Source organism: Coptis chinensis, chromosome 2 (genome assembly GCF_015680905.1).
Source record: "Coptis chinensis isolate HL-2020 chromosome 2, ASM1568090v1, whole genome shotgun sequence".
Lineage (NCBI taxonomy): Eukaryota > Viridiplantae > Streptophyta > Magnoliopsida > Ranunculales > Ranunculaceae > Coptis > Coptis chinensis.
This window is the reverse complement of record NC_141457.1, coordinates 58122323-58143537: the sequence shown is the minus strand read 5'-3', so window position 1 is coordinate 58143537 and position 21215 is coordinate 58122323. Positions and strand designations below refer to the sequence as shown.

The following is a 21215-nucleotide window of genomic DNA, read 5'->3' as shown; positions in this document are numbered from 1 at the left end:
TCGTGATGGCTTATTTTTCTTTTCTTATTAGTGCTCGATCCATCGGTAGATTTTGTAATTCGGTTTGAATCAGATCCATTTCTACCTTTATTCCTTTAATTCTGCTTACAACATCCCCTATTCTTTCTCTGTTCCACTGTATAAGAGCAACCTTGGTTAATTTAAGCTTTTTCATAAACACGAACATCAAGTTTCCCACCACTGCGCTCTGCTAAGCTTTCTCTACTGTGTGCATGAAGTGCTTCTCCTTATGCCAGAAATTAAAAAACTTAAACGCTTTCCTTTTTTGATTTTTTTGAATAACCGATCTCACTACTATGGCTGAGTGATCTGATACTACTCCTGGGTTCAAGTACTCAGCCTCATGATCTCCATATTCACCTATCCATTCTGCATTTGCCATTACTCTATCAAGCTTGTAGCTAACTCTATTTTCCTGTTTATTGCTCCATGTCAGAAAATTGCCTTTGCTTTTGATATCCACCAAGCCCGCAACATTTACACAATCTAGAAGGTCTGCAAAGTGATACGATCTTACTTCTATACCTCCTATCTTCTCTTGAGCATTTAGAATAGTGTTAAAATCCCCTAACAGCACCCATGGCTTCTGAATCATACACGAGAGATCAATGATGGTCCTCCATAACTGTCTTCTTGTAGTCATATCGGTGTTGCCATACACTACTGTGATTATACACTCCTCTCCCGCAATTGCTGTCACTTCCATAGTGATTTGCTGCTCATCTTTCTTCAATAACTTTGCTTCGCATTCTCTCGGGTTCCAACATACCCATATATTGCCCAGTTCAGTTCCATTGTCATTCCCTTCCATTCGCCACTCTGTGAAAGCCTTATTAAATACTCTGTCTCTATTCTTTCTCTTTACTCTTATCTCAACTAGCCCCATTAAACTTAACTCAAACTTGCGCACCATTTTGCGAATTTCAACTTGCTTAAAAGCTTTGTTGAAACCCCATGTTCCAGCAAGCTGTGTTTATCATTTAAGGAACTGAGGAGAAGTTAAAAGACTAGTTATAACCTTTTCTTTGCTGATACTAACCTCTCCATTTGGGTCTACTACTCTGATTGTCTTATGATTTTTCTCTGTAGTAACTTGGTCTGCTACTATCTCTTCCTCGTTCTCTGAAGAATTTTCTATGAGTTGCTTGAACCTATTGTCCTCGTGCTGCAGCATAAGTAACTTCTTTTTAACGTGCCCTTCACTTTCAGTATTGTTTTCTTGTACCTCTCGTTCAGCTTTGTCACTGTTCCTCGCTGCCCTTTGTATACCTTGTTACTCTGAACTAGTCGCAGCATTGTTTCTTTTAGCTTTGATTCTGTGCTTCTTCCCTGGTGACTCCCACTCATTCTCATCTTCTACTTGTAGCACTTCTTGCACATCTGTGGCTGTGGTTTCAAATTGCTTCCCTTCTATTCCTTCTAGCTTCATCTGTTTCCCCTCCTCATTCCCTCCTATATTTATATCATTCTTATTAGACTCCTTTTTCAGCCACACTTTTTTTAGTCCCTTCTCTGTATTAGGCTTCTCTGATATCGGCCTTTTTAGGCAACTCTGATTTGTGTGTCCAAATATTTTACATGCTTGGCAATATTGCGGCTTCCTGTTATATTCAAAATCCACTTTGTAAGCCATTCTCTGGTCTAGCACCACTAGGATGTTCTCGGGGTATGGGCATTGAGTATCGATTTCTATGCAGACTCTTGCATAGGTTGTTCTAGCCATATTTTCAGTTAATCGATCTGTAAACATGGGTATACCAATAGCACTCCCCACTTGGCTGAACCCATCTTTATTCCACATCTCCATGGGTAGTCCTTTTACTACTACCCATATTGGAATCGTTTTTAACTCCCTTGTTTCTTCTTCCACGAAGAGTCTCCAAGGCCTAACAACAAACAACTTGCTGGCGATGTGAAATGATCCAATGTCCAATACAACTTTTCTATCCTCAGCCTTCTCAAACTAGAAAGTAAACATGGTATCACCATAAGGTTTCATGATGAAACTCTTCAATCGCCATGTCCTACTAACTATCTCCTTAACATAGTTGTAGTTCATCCTCTTCCCCACAAAAGAACCCACAATCAAATTTTCGAATTTCTTGTTAAACCCCGTAAATTGCGAGCTTTGTACATGGATTATCGGTTTGCCATTAACAATGGTTGGTGGAATATATCGCAATTCAACTTTACCTGCTGATGTCTTACCAATCACTTCTGCCCAAGTGCTATTTTGCGTTGTCTCTCCATTGTCACCATTATTCTGTTTCAGAGTCACTTTTTCAGCAGTAGCCGTCTTTGATTCAGGTTCTTTCTCAGATCCTATTATCTCGGTGTTCCTTTCAGAGCTTGCGACTTCCATTCTTCGAGCCCTCTCTTTGGTTCGGTAATACTCTACATCTCGTTGCAGTTTCAGCAGAGTTTCTTTACTGTCTGATGGATCACTCCCCACTTCCAAGTCTTTAGCTTCTATCCCCTTCTCAACTTGTGGTCTCACTCCCTCACTTTTTTTCCACTCATCATCACAACTGCGTAGGGCTATGTCCAGCGCAAGTTCTTTTACTTGTTCCTTTTTTGTTTGTGGTTTTTTCCCGCTAGCAGCTTCAGCCTCTGCCATCTCTATTCTTTTCCTAAACCTTTCTAGTGAACCCAACCCATACTTCTTAATGAAGACAGAATTAACAAAATCCATATGACTCTCGTCACTCGAGGATGATTCCATGTCTAGATCATCTTCCTCAGCCCAAACTCTAGTTGGTGTGTTAGGGTTTCCTGCCTCTGAAAAACCTAAACCGTGTGTTTTTTGCATGTTTTTTGTGTTTTTGATGTAAAAGACCTAACTACCCCTAAGGATAAAAATCACCCGTAGAAGTCCCCATTAACAACTAAACAAGCTTTTTTGCTACATAATTTTTAGCTATATCGATCCAAAGAGGGCCTAAATTCTTGTTTAGGATATGGTATGGTGATCAAGCAAGTGGATGTGTGATTTCTCTACTTATATTATATATCTCTTTTGTGTCATCACACAGATACTCACTCATATGAGGCTTTTAGGCTAGAATCTCACAGGATATGTAAAATTAAGTAGTCTAACCTACGTTTCAGAAAAATACTGCCAAGTACACTCATACATGCTCATGCAAGGTGTTAATAAAAAGATGTAATGACTATTACCTAAGTATTAACCTAAGTTTCTAAGAACTACACTTAATTCTATTGTTACTTTAGATTTCTAGACTAATATCATCATAGAAAAGGAAATAATACTATTATCCTAAGTGCATGGTACAAATTATTTTTATGCTTTTTCTACTTTTTTAAATGACAAATAATACATAATATACAACCTAATATGTGCTTAAATATTTACAGCGTGTTTCTATACCACCCCCAAACAAAATCATGCTTTGTCCCCTAAGTATGGAATGAAAATAAAGGATAGAGAGTACCATAGAAACGTGCTTGTAAATGGGAGCACCTATAAAAGAAAGTTAAACGATACAAATATAAATAATAAAATGCAGATGCATCTCCTATAAGAGTTCCATCCATTATGGATATAAAAGTAAATAAAAAGTCGCTTGGGACATAAGCGGACACTTACAGAAAATTATAAATATTACCATATATTGTTGTTTCTAATCATGCATTTTCCTCCGTTTGCTCCTCACTTATGAAATGAGGCTCCTTTAAGTCTTGAATATCTATGACTACTTTCCATGCCTCCATCCTGTTTTCATCTACCCTAGCCAACCTATTTAGTGCAATTTGGTCAGAAGGGGTGTATGAGCCTACTAGGTGAGGTTGTAGGTGATAGGGTTATATACTAAAAGCATTACTTTTGTATTAACTCTAATTCTTTATATTTTTAATGAGAATCATATGGGCAAATGTTATGCATATTATATATGATATTAGTTATATGCATGTGTCTAATACTTTATGTTGTAGATGATAAGGTGTGAACACACAGATGATCATATCATTAGTACCTTATAAAGTATAAGCAATCGTTCATAACCTAGATGGATTTGGACAAACCATTGGTACAGTTGTAGTATAATTTGGTATTAGTCTATCTTGACTATAGGATTACACTAGTACACTTTGTGTGTATTGAACAGGACCAAGTGAGGTTGTTTCTCTTTATACTGACTATATAAGAGAACAAACGCCTCTGTTATTATGGATGCTTGTCCTCTTAATCCGGATATAATAACGGGCACTTACGTGCATTGTACATTGGTTTAAATTATCAATGAGTGAGATTCATTTGTGAATCAACAAACTCAATGGATTGGGTAATGACATTGTATGTAAGGTGTGCTGTTAATTATAGAAGGAATCCGTGTCCCGCAAGAAGTTGGGCTGATGATGTCCCCTTAAGGAGGAGCTCATAAGGATTGTCATGTAAACCCTGCAGGTGGATTTGATCCGACATGACAATGAGGTTGAGTGGTACTACTCAAGGACATAAGAAGTTGATTAATGTAGTTGTCAGTAACTTGACTTAATCAACGGACATTCGATATCTTAAACACAGGGAGATCCACAAGCATATAATATGGAGCCCATAAATGTAACACATAATTTGGGATTAGGGCAGTAGTGCAACAATGACCTTTAGTAGAATAAGCCATTTGTTGATGGACTTGGGCCGTGTGTTCTGGGCGAACATGGGAAGCCCAAGCTCGTCAGGAGGCCCAACCCTAATTTCTCCTCATGGTCCCTGTTGTAGCCTATAAATAGAAACCCTTCTCTCCTGGCCATTTTTACTATTCATCTTGATTGAAAAGATAGGCAAGAAAAGATAGATCCAAATCGGTTCTAGCTTTATGAGAAAGAAAAGGGTTGGTAGATCGTTGCCCACACAATGCCCAATCTTTTGAAAGGAATACAACAGAAGATCAAGATGTGGTTGTTGATTTCATAGCTATTGGATTCTCAGAGATATCAAGAAGCCGATCTAAAAGGTATGTTTTCCAATCCAAAATCATGAGAACCATTAATTCCGCTGCGCGTGGTTTTTACGGTTTGTAGAAATATTCATTCTGAAATAATGATTTCTACAGTAGGCGCAAGCCAGGCCTAACCATAGCATGTAAAGAATGGACTACACCATTGGTTGTGCGCATTGTATCAACCTTGACCCAATCAGTGAAACGTGTACAAAATTCTGGGAAAAAGAATGTCATTATATGTATGATTGTGACTGGCATAAGAAGCTACTGATGCCTAACAGCCTGTGCTCTTGCAAGACCATCCACTATGGTTCTAGATATATCATAATACTAACGCCCTTAGGCTAAAGCAAAGAAGGCGTTGCATGTGCGAGAAACCGCATATTTAAAGTGCCAATCTCCTAAGACATTAAGCTTAAGGAAAAGCATAGCAAGGCCCATATTGAGGGCCATGCTTCCTAAGGATACGTTATGTTGGCCTTGTTGTTCTATTTAAAATATACCAGCACCATAGGTCTTGTGGAAATTTACCCAATCATAATTGTTGTCATTATCAGCTATATAATCAATCTGGGTGTCTTGGGCAGCTGTTGGAATTCCTAATGAAAAAGCAATTAAGTACTTAGTGATAAGTGCTCAAAAAGTGCAATTTAACCCACGATTATACCTCTTGTTTAGCCATCTTAGTGGAATAATAGTGTTTGTAAGTTATGTTTTATGATTCTACAGGTGAAAGAGAGAGTTTTGTAGAATATCAGAGAAAAAGGGGTAAAACGGAGCAATTCGGAGCATTAAGGATCACATGGGAAGCACATGGACAATCATGGAGAAGGCCAAGGAATTGGAGCTATTAAAGATGCGACTTGGACCTATTTTAAAGCTTATTTGGAAGCCCAAGGCCAAATAATTCATTGCTTGGACCAAAGCCCGCAAAAGATGATAGAAGGATAGAGCAGAAGAGACAAAATAGGCTTACGCGTCTGGGACGCATGGATCGAGGGTCCAGACGCATTGATCGCATCTGAGACGCATGAATAGTGCGTCCAGACGCATGGATCGACACTGTAGCCAATTTCTTCTCAGTTTTAGAGACAAAGTTGGACTCTGAAAGAAGTCTATTTGTATTAGGAAACAAATGACGGTTTGGAATGCTTCTAGAGCTCATTGTAACCTCTATAAATAGAGGACCTAAGTGCCTCATGTAATTTGCCAATTCACTTATATTTTTGTCTCCAAAACTTGAGGCAGAAAGAGATTAATAATAAAAGATCGATTTTAACTAGCTGAGTCTTAATAAATTAGTCTTTCTAGTCTTATGTTCTTCGACTCTTCTTCTTCTCGTTCTTCGTGTTCTTCCTTCTTTATGGAAGGCTAATATTCTCCTACAAGGGAGAAAATGAAGTTGGTGCTTAAGGTTTAATGATTCTTCTGGTTCATGGTGTTCTTCAATCAGGTTAGTTCTTTATGTTTTTAGTTATTAGTTCCATTGCCCAGACCAGGGGATGGAAGTATAGATTAAGGTTTTTATTTATTACAATCGAATATCATGCTAGTTTAGGGTTTAATTTATTGCAATTGAATATTTCCTAGTGACATGCTTTTATTTATTGCAATTGAATATAATGCTAGAATAGGGTTTTATTTATTGTAATTGAATATTATACTATTATTCTCTACTTTTCTTCTAGTTGTGTAGTGTTTTAGAGTAAGGGAAGTATTCCTTGTGTTTGCCTTAGATGGTGATTCATTGAATAGCCGCCTAAGCTCACATAAAAGGAAAGAAGATACTAGTAACATGAACATAGGAACAACCTTAAGTAGACTTATTTGTTAACGATGTTTTGTCCAAGAGGGCATCGGCACTCGCTCGATTGCCTAATTGTAGTCTACTTGTGAGAACAACCATGAAGCAAAAGGTCATTACATCAAAAGTATTGGTGGATTCTAATCTCTTGAATTCCCTCTCTTATAAATTCTCAATATTTTAGTTTAGTTTAGCATTAGAATCTAAAATCTATAATAATAGTTTTTAATCCCTCAAACCCCCTTTCCAGTCCTGTCCTTCATATAAACATACACTTAAAAGTGGAACGATACCCTACTCATCCTTTACTTATTGGGGGATAATTAGGTTTTGATACACTTCTATTTTGTTCAACGACCATCATCTATCTACATCATCCATATACCATCTCACACAAAAAAAAAGAGGCAAGATCAAATGGCGCTGCTGCCGTTTTAAGTTGTTTATGTTTAACGTTTTCTTTCAAGATTAGAATTTTGGATCTTAAGGTAATTTTTTCCGCATAATCAATCCTTTTGAGAAAGAGAGAAACTTGGAGGACATCTTGAAGACAAGATCTACCTTCCAGGTTAGTCGAATCTTCATTCTTTTTATTTCATTCTTAGTATAGTTGCATCGTAATTTAGTTTTATTGCTTTCTAGTATAATTGCATTTAGGACCTTTTCAACAATTGAAGTTGTAAGCCAACACAGCGAAACATCAAACTCTAGTGTTTCTTGTCTGAATTTTGACAAATGGACTATCGTCTGTGGGTCGTGGTACTTAAGCAATCCAAGTGATTCACCATAACCCTAGAAGAGACAGCTTTAGACAATGGGCGAGATACTAGCTGCAAAGCCCAACCCAGTTGAAGGAAAATAGTTTTGCATATTAGTATAATTTAGAATAGTTGTATATTAGTTTAATTGCATTCAAGCATAGTAGGATAGTTTTTCATCATCTTCGCATAGCAAGAATACTAGACAAGATTGATACAATGGCCACACGCAATGATGGAGGTGTTATGGAACCGAATAATCCTGAAGCTATCTCACCCATGCAAGCACAACAGAGGAAGAAGTTAAGCGATTTCTATTCACCAATCATTGGAGACCCAACCAGCAGTATTGTTTTTCTAGAGACATAATCTAACTAGTTTGAACTTAAAGCATCAGTAATCTCTATGCTTCCAAAGTTCAATGATTCAGACAATGTTCAACCATATGTTCACATGAACAGATTTCTATCAGTCCTCAAAACTTTCAAGAACCAGAATATCAAAGATAAGAGTATCAAGTTGATTCTTTTTCCACTCTCACTCGAAGGTAAAGCCTCCGAATGGTTAACTGTACAGCTGATCAATTCAATAGACAATTGGGAGAAGTTGAGAACAAAGTTTATGAACAAGTTCTACCCACCCCAGAAGACAAATGCCATGCAGCAAGCCATCAACAATTTCAAAGGGAAGGTGACTGAAGAATATCATCAAAGCTGGGAGAAATTCAATAATCTGCTAGTCTCATGTCCACATCATGGTTATGATAAGAGCACACTTGCTCCTTTTTTCTATCGAGGACTCTCGATGATGAACAAGCAGATGATACAGTCAATGCACAAAGGCAAGTTTACATCGATGGATGGAGAGGAAGCTTACAACTTTCTTGATAATTTAGCTGAAGAAACACAACAATGGACTACTAGCAATGAGGATGTCGCTAGCATGGAGGGGGAGCCAAAGCAATTTGGTTACCAAGCACATGAACAATCAAATCAAGAATTGAAGTCTACATTGGCCAGCCTGGCCACCAGCATTGAAACTTTGATTAAGAAATTCAATCAGTTCTCTATGAATCCCTCCAAGATCAACAAGTCTCAAGCTAAATCTCTCCCAATCATGCAAGCTAGCCAATATTGTGAAGTCTGTTCGGACACTTCCCATGCAACTCTAGAATGTCCTGGTTACTATCAACATGCATCAGTTGGAGAGTACAATATAAACTCATTTTAGAGGCCCAACCAAGGTGGTAATAACTTTCAAGGTAATTATTGGAGACAGAATGCTGGACCCCCAGGTTCTCAAGATCAAAGTTATATTCCATAGACAAGTCAAGCTTCACAGTTGGTTCCTCAATAACAATTTTACTCTCAGCAGAATTCCAATACAAGTGAAGAGTTAGTGCCTGATCTTAGGAGAAATTATGCCGCACCTGCCAACCTGGAGAATGCAATTACTTTGCTATCACAGAAAAATCAGAAGTTTGAAAGTGTTCTAGAGCTTCTTGCACAGTCTCAGCTCAATCTCCAGCAATCTCAGGCAAGTCAATGTTCTAGAATGGAGTCTCTAGAGGCTAAGGTCAACCAACTCACCACTACTTTGTCTGTAAAGACACAAGCCACTCAACCTAGCTTATTGGAACCAATATTGAAGAGTGAAGATGTATGCCACATTGGGATAACTTTTAGTACTGATCACCTCCATGATCATGTCAGCTCAGTAACTACTCTCAGATCAGGATTGAAGATTGACAACAAGGTTGACTTACCTTCTCATGATTACATTGTTACAAAGCAATCAGTCAAGATTTCAAATGAAGTTCAAAAGGAAGTGGGGGAAATCCTTTCCACTCCCATTTGTTAAGATGACCAAGACAAGATATGCAAGAATGCCAAAGAGAAAGAAGAGCAAACACATACTGATGTGTTTGTACCAAAGGCACCTTTTCCTATGTTTTTTGCTCAAAGCAAAAAGGACAAGCAATTTTTAGAGATGAAAGAGGCATTTGAGAAAGATAACATCAATATCCCATTTCTCAAAGTGATCAAGCAATTGCCATCATATGCCAAATTCTTGAAAGATGCATGTAACATAAAGAGAAGTACTCATGTTCCAAAGCGAGCGTTTCTAGCTGGACAAACAACATCTATTATCCATCAGCAAGCTCCAGTCAAGCTCAAAGATCTAGGAAGTCTTACAATATCATGCAAGATAGGAGAAAAATTCACGGGTAATACTCTTTTAGACCTTGGTGCTAGTGTTAATCTCTTGCCATATCATGTGTACCAAGCATTGGGCCTGGAGAACCTAAAGCCTACACAAGTCAAATTGAAGTTAGTTGACCGCTTTACCAAGATTCCCAGAGGCATAGTTGAGGATGTTCTTGTTCAAGTAGTCGATTTCTACTATCCAGTGGATTTCATTGTGATAGACACCCAGGAGGCCTTTAATAAAATTCCAATTATTCTAGGCCGACCTTTCCTCGCTATTGCAAAAGCTTTGATAAATTGTCACAATGGTGAAATGAAGATCAACTTTGGTAAGATGTCCATGGACATAAATATCTTTCACCTGTTGTATAAGGATTGTGATGACACCGAAGGTGGAGAGGTGCACTTCCTTGATAGCATGATACAACAATCCTTCCCATTTGAAGATACAATTGAGAGTGCTCAATCTACAGAAAATTGTGATGAACCTGAGAACCCCACCACAGAGGCGCTGCTAGCCATGTTCTTGGAATCTCTGCAGAAAATTCAGGATTTAAGTGAGAATAATGGAAAATTGGCAGAGAGAGTATTATACCTTGAGAAGATGAACTCTACATTTCAGGATGAACAACAGACTTTTGCCCAGAAAAATCAGTTACTAGAGAATCAGCTTAAAGAAGTTTTGGAAAAACAACAGAATCTAGAAACTGAAATGAGTCTTTTAAAGCAGAAAGTGGACCATATTGTTAAGAAGCATTGCACTGTTGAAGCTTCTTCTACACCATCATTGTCTGAACGAGAGAAGTATGTGAACCAGTCTACCGCCCACTTTGAGCGCAGTCAGCCAGACATCCATTATCATAACTGTGGTGGTAAAGGGCATATCAGATACTATTGTCCTGTTAAAAAGAAAGATTTTCGTCAATCTTCTACACAGAGGAACCACAAGGCCTATCACACAATCATCAGACCTCAAATAGTTCAAGGTAGAGAAGCAACTATACCATCAATCTTTCCGGCATATCAAGGAGTATTTTTGACAACCCATAAGGTGAGACCTCCTCGTCCTCCAAACATTCGTCAGATTTGGGTAAGAAAATCTGATCTTCTCACTCCAAATTGATAATGCATGATATATAGTCTTAGGGATCTGACTTAAAAAGATCTAACAAAAAAAAAAAAAAAATCTTGGTAAAAAAAATGTTCTTATTTTTGGGATTAATTTTGATATTCGGCATCAATGGGAACATCTTACCTTTTTCTCATTCATTTTATTTACTTAATTTCTATACATTGAGGACAGTGCATATGTTAAGTCTGGGGAGGGTGTACTTGAGAAATGAATTTTGAAAATTAGTTTTCAAAAACAAAAATATTTTTGTTTCTATATCAGTAGCATGAGAAAAATAAATTTTAATGATGAGTTTGGGATATAGATTCTATACTGCTTAGTGTTGAGTTTGATAGATAGTTGATATTATTGATTTCATTACCACTTAGACTATTTATTATGCTCAGATATAGTTCTTGTTGATAGAATTCTTTATCAAACCACCACCATAATACTTGGTCAGTTTTGTGTACTTTTGCTAGAAGAGAGATTTAAACCCCTAGTAAACTGGAAGTAGAATTTTTAGACTTAGCTCGTGAGACTTGAGCTTTATACCCATTTTTTAGAGAGTTCTTACGAAAAATCTGAGTCTTAGTGACTCAACATCTTTTAGTTCTTTATGTCATTGTAATATAGTCTCATTATTTGTTGATTTGGTTAATCACGAAGTGACATCAACTGGGGAGATAGCCATTAGGTCTTGTAGTCTATTCGAAACAGAGTATCATACTGATAAGTCAAGTAGTTAATCTATTCAGCCTTTATCCCACCTAGTAGGACCATCATGTTAAACCCTTTTGAGCCTTACAATAAGCCATTTTCTTTCATAAAACCCTTTACCCTTTACCCAACTCCAGACAAGGAGTATAGCCAAAATCTTTATCAGCCATACCCATATGTTTCTGAGAATACGAGGGGCACAAAGCGGAAGAAATAACACAAAAGGAAGATTACAATGAAATACCATAGAGATATAATGAAGACCATCATTCTATTCTAAATGAAATACCATAGAGATATATTACAGCTTGGATTTGTGCTACCAAGTTCCTACAGTACCACGGTGGCTTTCCTTTTTTAGTTAAGATCTGGACCCCTTGCATGGAATCCGATTGCACTTGAAGCCGTTTAATGCTCAGCTGTATCGCACCTTCCAGCCCTTTTAGAACCGCGAGAAGCTCCTGAAAGATAACTGATACTCTCTTAGAACTGCCACTGTACGCCATTATCACTTCCCCATAGCTGTCCCTCAAGACTCCTCCATAGCCCGCCACCCCCTCTTGCACCGACCCATCAGTGTTAAGGACCACTGTATCCACCTTCAGTTTTTCCCATTTCACCCACCTTTCCTCTTTATGTATAACTTTTACCCCGATTCCCAACTTTGCCAATAACACTTTAGTTCCCACATCTTCCTGGACTGATTCCAGTGTTTTTCCTATGTAAATCTTCATATTGCTTAGGACCTTTTGACTTACCTCATCAGCTGCTTTAAAATGATTTTTCTTCAACCTCCAATTTAAACCACCCATATAGCCTTTGACCGCCACATGTAAAAGCTCTAATCACTTCGACACCCATGGTATTAAACTCCGCTTAATCGCATTAAGTAGTACCATTCATCATGGGATGCTCTCACAGATGATCGTAGTCCCCATCGCCTTCTTGAACTCTTCCCAGACTAACTTAGAGTAGGAACAATCGAAAAACAGATGGGCCGAACTTTCCTCATGGTTTCCACACAAACAACATTTTGTAGTACTTATAACCTTCTTCGCCACTAGTCGATTCTGTGTTGGAAGTGCTCCGGAGAACAATTGCCAAACTGTGAATGAGTGCTTTGGGACTGAGTACTTCCCCCATACTATCTTGAACCATTTGACTTTACTCCTCACATTCTTTAGGACAAAGTATGCTGATGATGTAGAGAATTCTCCTGAGCTGTTAGGTGTCCATGTAACCTGGTCTTCTGTGATGTAGGCGTTAATCTCCGTGTTCATAATCCATTCCTTTACCTCACACTCCTGTAGATCAGTGATTACCCTTGACCAGCTACCATCAGCTATCACTTCTGACACCTTTGCATCTTCTGGGACTGCATTTGCTAGTAGAGCTCTGGCTTGACTATTGAGAATAAGAGGGCCTGAACACCATGGGTCATGCCAGAAGCTGGTACCATTTCCATTTGCAATACAGTATCTAATGAACTTCCATGATATCTCTCTATGTTTCATTATGCCCCTCCACACCCATGAACAGTCCTTCGGAGCTTTCATGGTCCAAAAATGTTTTTGCTTGATGTGATGTTGCCATGACCATTTGACCCATAGACAATCTGATTTCTGTGCAAGTTTAAAAACCAGGCCACAGTATGCTGCTTTATTCCAAACTCTAAGGTCAACAAGGCTAATCCCTCCGTGTTCTTTATCTAGTCTGAGGGTCGCACTACTTGCATGATGCATCTTCTTTTCCATGCTTGTCCCAGCCCATATGAACCTGTTGCATAATTTTGCCACTTTTTCTATCACATTCTTAGGAAGAACGAAAATTTGAGCCCAGTAGGTTTGAAAAGAAGATAAGACTGATTTCACCAATTGCAGTCTCCCAGCTCTGTTGAGGTCCTTATTCTTCCAGTTGGATATTCTAGCCGAAATCTTCTCTATTAGTGGCAGACATTCTCTTATGCCAAGTCTCGTTGCGGTGAGAGGGAGACCTAAGTAAGTGATAGGTGGAGCAACCACTGAGATATTCAGAACTGCTGCCAACTCTAGCCCTTCTGCTTCATTCATGCTGCCTATGAGAAGTGTTGTCTTATCATTGCTAAAATGAAGCCCTGTTGCATCAGAGAAAATTTTCAGAGTATCCCTTATGGCCTTCATAGATTCAATATTGCCTTTACAGAAGAGTAGTACATCATCCGCAAAACAGAGGTGTGATATCTCTAACTTTCGGCACTTCGAATGAGCACTTATTCTGTTCATTTATAAATCTTGATGGAGGAGTGCACTCAAGATCTCCATGACAAGTACAAACAAATACGGAGAAACTGGATCACCCTGCCGCAATCCTCTTTTTCCTTCAAAGTAGCCTTCCGGCATCCCATTCACCATAACTGAATATGTAGGAGTTTCATAACACATTTTTACCCACTCTATGAACAAGTTAGGAAACTTGAATAGGCACAAGATGGCTTCAAGAGCTTGCCAAGAAACAGAGTCGTACGCCTTTTTTATATCAAGCTTGATTGCACATCGCTTCTGGCCATGCTTTCTCGAATACCCTCTTAATAGCTCATGAGGTAAGAGAAGATTATCTTGTATAGACCTCCCCGGTATGAAAGCTGATTGGGAACTAGAGATTAGCCCAGAAATGCAAGTCTTCATCCTGTTGGTGATAACTTTCGCCACACATTTATATATGATGTTACAGCAAGCTATGGGTCGAAAAGAGCCAACTGAAGATGCATTTTTCATCTTTGGAATGAGGCAGAGAAAGGTGGAATTTATACCTCCAAGAATTTTCCTGTGCATGAATATATACTGGATAGCTCTGGTAAACTCTGCTCCAATAACATCCCAGCTTTCTTTGAAAAAACAGGCATTATATCCCTCTGGTCCTGGTGATTTATTATCCTCCATATCGAACAAAGCCTCCTTGATCTCTAGTGCTGAAATAGGGGAGATTAGAGAGATGCTTGTATTCTGGTCGATCTCCTTTACTTTGAGATTATTTAGAAACCCAGAGTCATAATAAGCTTCACAGGGCACTCCCAAAAGATCCGAATAAAACTGGAGAAAGGCAGCTGCTACTTGGTCTTTCCCATCTCTTTTTGTGCCTTGTGCATCTTCTATAACCCCTACTAAGTTTCGAGATTTTTTCTCCTTTAGTGCATTGAAAAAATATGCACTACACTTATCTCCGAAGCATAACCAATCAATATCCGTTTTATGAAAAATGTCTGCTTCCTCCATTTTAATCAATCTACATAGCTTAAATCGCAACTCAAACTCTTGAGCACTAAGGGTACAGTCCAAAGGGTTCCAATGTAACAATTCTTGCACTGATTGGAGTTGCGTTCTTGCTTCTTTGACCATCCTCTGAATATCATTGCTCAATGATCTTGCCCAACCTTTCAATACTGCCTTTAAACTTTTCAATTTCCTTGTCAACATGAATGGTGGGCTGCCATGTTCTGGTATATCCCAACTCTCCTTTAGCGAAGCCTGGAAGTCCTTGTGAAGCAACCATACATTTCAAAACCTGAACGGGGGGTGTCTTCTTTCAGAACTCAAGAACAACATAACCAGAGGGCAGTGGTCTGATATTCCTTGGCTTAAAATTTCCACATTTGTAGCCAAGATTAGAGCTGACCAGGCAGCATTGACTAAGCATCTATCCAACTTTGACCATTTTCTCATGTTTGCTCCTCCACTATTCCAAGTATAGAAACAACCTGACGCATTAAGATCAAATAAACCTGCTAGATTCAAACAACTGGCAAACGACTGCGTTTCTCTCGGATGTACAGCTCTGTCACCTATTCTTTCATGGGAGAATAGCACACTATTGAAGTCTCCCATCACACACCAAGGCCCATGGATACCAGCACTTAAGGCATTTAGCTCCTCCCACAAAATCTGCCTATCTTGGTACTTATTGCTCGCATACACGATCGTTAACAAAAAACTAAAACCAAACTGCAAACTAGTAGTCTTACAGTGCACAAATTGTCCCCTTTCCACCTCCTTTTGAATAGCCAAAATACTTGGGTCCCAACAAATCCATATGCGACCATACTCATCACTTGTATAGTTGTATTCCAACTCCCATTAAGGACACACTAAACTCTTAGTGTTCACCATTTTCTCCATTCGAACTTTTGTTTCCAACAGTCCCATACAACTTATTTTATTCTCTATTATAAACTTACTCAACTGCTTAGCTTTCACGCAGTCGTTTATTCCCCTAACATTCCAACTACCAACTCTAATCATTGGGATGGATTATCGGCCTTTCTTCTTGCCACTCCCTTTGTTCTTCCCCCTTCCTCTCTTCCCTGACTGAGGCTGCGTCTTTTGCGCTGCCTTTTGCTTCTGAGCTCTTGTTTGCACTGCAGACCTCTCCACTTCTTCTGATTCTATTCTTGGCGTAACCACTTTATCCCCAAACAACTCTGGCTCAGCATCAGAAATATCATCATCTTCCAGGTCTGCCAGTTCCTCGAAGATATTTCTCTCTGCACAGAATAAGTCTGCTTCAGGGTGTAGGCCTCTCATTTGTTGTATAGGAGTATGCAAAGCTCCTCGGGCCTGATCCTCAGAAGTATGATCGCCAAAGCTACTCACTACACATCCTAGGGGCCCTAAGTTGATATTACTGAGTGTGAGACTCTCATCCTGACTCTGATGGGCCTGCTGTCCATTTTCATCCACAATACATATGCTCATATCTCCACTATCGTTATTCCCATTCACCAAACTTTGATCAGAAGTTATACTAGCAACTGCTAGAGCCTCTGTTCCTTCCTGCTCAGTTTCGGGTACATTACCCTCTTGGCTCAGATTTTCTCCTCTAATGCTGTCAGTTGTTGTTGCAGCATTGCCATTTCGCTGAACTGCCCTTTGTCGCCATACTCTAGTCGTTCTACTATTGCATTGATCTGCCCCATGCCCAAACTTGTTGCAATTTGTACAAGACTTCGGTTTCCATGGATATTCCAAAGGTATAACAACCTCCCGGTTCCCAGCCTTCACTGTTATAGCTTCTTTATATTCATAGTTCACAGGGAACTCGATACAAAATCTCGCAAAGGATAATCTTTTCCGTTTCGCTGTTGCGTCGTCCATAAACATAGGTGTGCCTCCCACTAAGCTCGCTAGGTACGAGAGTCCATCAAACGTCCACATTTCTTTTGGTACATCCAACAGCTTGACCCATAGAGGGATTGACGCTGCCTTGTTTTTGTAGTTATCTACCTCAACTGTCCATAGCTTAACTACAAACACTCGACCCACGATAAAGATCGGACCTTCATCCAACACCATTTGGCGATCTTCCGAGCTCGTAAAACTCAATTAAAAGAGTTCCTTGTCTGTGATGATATCAAACGAACCTTTAAATTTCCACTTTTTCTCCAATATATCCTTTACAGTAAAAAAGGACAATCTTTTATCCAGAAAATACCCCACCAGATAATCATCCCATTCCTTACTACCTTGTTCCAATAAATCTGAAGGGAACTGAGCCACTCCATCCACAAAGATGGGAGAGAACGATTTAAAGGCCACTGTAGACTCTGACGACCCAGTCCCACCAAACAATGAACTCCAAGAAGTGCCACGAGTATCCGCAGCCCTTTTTGGGTTGCTTGAAGAAGCCATAAACTAGTTCTAGTACAGAGACCCGTTTTAAGCAGGAAAAACCCAGATACCTCCTTTGTTCCTCTGCGAACTCAATCTATATGTAGAAGAGGATTTTACCAACAGGGGATGAAACACCTTTAATCTGCCACTAATAAACTCCCTTAGTTGACAAAGGAGGATTTTACTATTAGTGGAAAGAAAGAAGGAAAAAAAACTAGATAAGAACCTACGAAGGATTTTGTTTTGTCTAGTTTAGGTAAAAAAAAGATGGCACCTGATCAAGACAGCAAACTATGTTATGTTACACCAATCGCCCTACAAGTGGTACCCATTAGAGTGACACTAGCTTCTTTTTGAACCTAGTTTAGTTTGGTTTAGCATTAGAATCTAAAATCTATAATAATAGTTTTTAATCTCTCAAACCCCATTTCCAGTCTTGTCCTTCATATAAACATACACTTAAAAGTGGAACGATACCCTACTCATCCTTTACTTATTGGGGGATAATTAGGTTTTGATACGCTTCTAATTTGTTCAACGACCATCATCTATCTACATCATCCATATACCATCTCACACACAAAAAAAGAGGCAAGGTCACTTAGTCAATTCTAAAGACATAACAACCGAGTAAGTAATTAAAGTACTGAAAGTTAGAAAAGTGGAACCTGGAAATCCGAGCCTTCTTTGTGGCGGTGAGGGCGTGCGTGCGCTTAAGATATACCTTTGGTGGGCGCAGTGCGCAACTAAGAATGCTGATATAGGTTAATACGAGCGCGGTGCGCGCTAAGTTTGTGCTTGTGTGAGGCGTGTGTGAGCTCTGAGATGCAGCGATGTGTCTAGGGTTTTCAGTTATGAAACCACATGCTTAGAGATTGATTTTATAGTGTTTGGTTGCTAAGTCTAAGGCTGGATTATTGCTAAAATAAAAGATGTGAAAAAAAAAATATATTTTTAGAATAGTTCCATACACATGAATTCTATTTCAGTTTTTGAAATTTCTATATATGATTAGCTTCCGAAATTCCCTGAAATTTTGACATTCCACGAAATTTAAGATTCCTAATTACATTATGGATTCCAATTGAATAAAACAAGGCCCATGGGTTGCATATAATGGGTTTCTCTATTAGATTAGCTTATGAAATTCCGCAAAACTTTGACATTCCTCGAAATATCAGGTACCTAATTACATTGTGGATCCCAATTAAATTAAACAAGGCCCAAGGGTTCTTATATTTTGGCCTAAAACTTATATAAATGTGATTTAAGGCATGCAATTTTATACGTTTACATATATTAAAATATACCACCCCCAAACAATTTGAGAGGGGGGGTTCATGACATTGATCAATTAAATTATCTACACATGCTGAATATCAACTTAAAATCTATACGGTAAGGAATATGTGATTAATCATACATTAAATTTATCAATACGTGCATAGATAAATAATCACATAAACAAATAAATACTAACTACTTAACTAAAAATGAAATTAACGATTAATTAAACTAAAGTATTGAAATTAAAATAAGTATGGAAATTAAATAGTTATTACAAAACAGAAATAATTCTAAATCAAATTCATCACAACAAATCAAATATAAATAAGCTATCCCTGGGAAGAAGAAGGTCCTGAACCGTCAGACGGACGACGACAACGACTACGCTCATGTCTAGAATCAAAAGAAGAAGGCGAACCTCCTGGCTAGAGCAAAGGTCTCAAGACTTCGGCTGAAAAGCTGCCTGCGCCTCTTCCATATTTTCTATAGAATTAAGCATGTCAGCGTGGTTGTCGGCAATGATTCGAATGTTATGCTCTAGGCTGCGGTGATCACGTTGAAAGGAACCTTGACGCCTTTGTATCGATTCACAGAATGTAGTTAGGTTTCGTTGATGATCATAAAGAGTACGCATCCCGCTATGGATAGGAGTAGTGAAAAATGTGCAAAATCAGAAGTAGCATGATCCATAGCATTCTCAGCAAAACAAGCAGGATATTCATCTTCATCCTCATCCTGATCCATACCATCAGCTCTCTCTTCAGGCAGTGTCCAATTCCTTTGGACGCAGTCACTATACACCTTTGTATTTGAGTGAAGCTTAATATGAGTCCTAGGTGACTCAGGCACACGACCCTAAGATAACATAATCTTAGTAACTGAAACAGGAAGGGGTGTAATGCTCAGGCCTACAGCCATAAGTTCTTCACGTATAAAATCAATGAGGCAAAAACCATACCTCCTGTTCTGCAGAACCCAAAGAACGTGTAGGAACGACAAGCTGATGTCACTCGACTTCGAAGTGTTACAGAGGTTCTTTTCTAGCCACTGTGTCACAACCAGCTGGTTAATCCTCAGTGACTGCTGCCTGGCACAGTGAGAACGATTATTGTATCGACCCTCAAGCAGCATCTCCGGCATCAACTGATACACTCCATCAAATTGGGATCGCTGTAAGGTCAGGGTGACCTGTTTTGCTAGTATCACAGTGATGGTAGCGAGCAAATCACGAGTCACATCCATGTGAACTCCGTCAAAATCCACAAACATCCTCCTTAAAGGAAGTATCCTCTTATTTTGATAAAACTTCAACACCAAATCCTCATGGTAGTACTCCTCAGTAGAGTACCACATTCTATCCCACCCTCTAGCACGCATCTCCGTACCATAGAATGGCTGGAATATCTCCGCGTTAAATGCAAATTCTGGTATGATTTTTACTGGTCGGGCCATTGTATGGTTGGATTTTGAATACAAGTAAGGGATTGAATAGGGTATGATTATGGGAAGCTGCTGTAAAAATTTGGAGAAAGTTTGTGTAGTTGAGGGCGAGGGTCACCCTTAGATTTAGTTTCTGGTAGGCGCGGTGCGCGCTGGGATCAATTTAGGTTAGGTTAATTTTTTATTGAGAAGATGAAGTGAATGGGCGGTGCGCGAGTTTAAATGGGATGTCAGTGGGGTGTAAATATCGTAGGCTGGGTGGAAAAATGAATTTTGGCCCAAGCCCAAATCTTTTCTAAAATACCCATCTTGTCATGCTTCCTCGTAAAATTAAAACTAAGATTCTCAATTTGTTAGCGGTCCAATTTTTGCGAATGTGCTATGAAAATGATCAACATGAAGAATGTTATCTAATGATCTAGGAAAAAACTCAAATCTAACTGTGGGTGACATATGAAATGGTGGAAGAACGCCTCAAAATGCGTAAATGGCATAAGTTATGAGGGCGATGGAAAATCTATAAGACTAGATTGTGTCACACGAATCATGACTTACAGCAGCATAAACAAAGATAGGAAGTTGAGAGAACAAGGTGGGGTGATTACCCACCCCAAACAAAATTTTAGAATAAGATGAATTTTTTTTGTTGTAGTGAAAAAGAAGGTCTTTTAAAGTCAGATACCCTAGACTTTCTAATCTATCTAATATTTATGGGTTTATATTTTCTAATTTTTATGAAATTTATTTTTGAAAAAAAGAAAACAAACAAAGCATATAAAAATATAAATCACTCCATAGAGAAACACTACTAAAAAGAAACGAGAAAAAGTGCAACAAAGGAATATGTTAATTACATGAATGTGGACTAAGATTTGGCACTTACAACCACACACTCCGAAAGGAGGGTCCAGTTACCTTAATGGAGCACTCCCAAAATTGGAATATGGATAGGAAGTACACCAAGCATAGAGGTGAGTTCTTAGAAACAGGGTCTTGTAGAAGAGTTTCTTCTACAGCGGGCAAACGTAATTCGTGGAAATGTTTTAAGCGTTGGCCATTTACTTGAAAGGTATTGTTGCCTTTGGGATTTACCAAAGTAATGACTCCTTGAGGAGTAACATCAATAACCAGAAAAGGTCCTGACCAACGTGTTTTTAATTTTGCAAGAAAAATATGCAAACGTGAGTTATATAGTAAAACTTTTTGACCAAGATAAAATTGTTTACGCAAAATATGTTTCTCATGAATATGTTTCATGTTA

At 38.7% G+C, this 21215-nt stretch overlaps 1 protein-coding gene across 1 annotated transcript; it reads right to left on the bottom strand.

Moving 5' to 3' along the window:
• Positions 1–211: 211 nt before the first annotated feature.
• Positions 212–1195, bottom strand: LOC147516814 (uncharacterized). Its single transcript, XM_086593388.1, has 2 exons — positions 1061–1195; positions 212–988 (listed from the first exon to the last, which is right to left on the bottom strand). Exons 1-2 carry the CDS (start codon positions 1193–1195, stop codon positions 212–214), a joined length of 912 nt encoding a protein of 303 aa, XP_086449514.1.
• Positions 1196–21215: the final 20020 nt, after the last annotated feature.

Excerpts from the sequence above, each read along its gene's own strand:
- LOC147516814 (XM_086593388.1), bottom strand. The coding sequence starts at position 1,195 with ATGCTGCAGCACGAGGACAATAGGTTCAAGCAACTCATAGAAAATTCT. Across the intron at positions 989-1,060 it reads TAGTAGACCCAAATGGAGAG|CTTGCTGGAACATGGGGTTT; the intron begins GTTAGTATCAGC and ends TGATAAACACAG.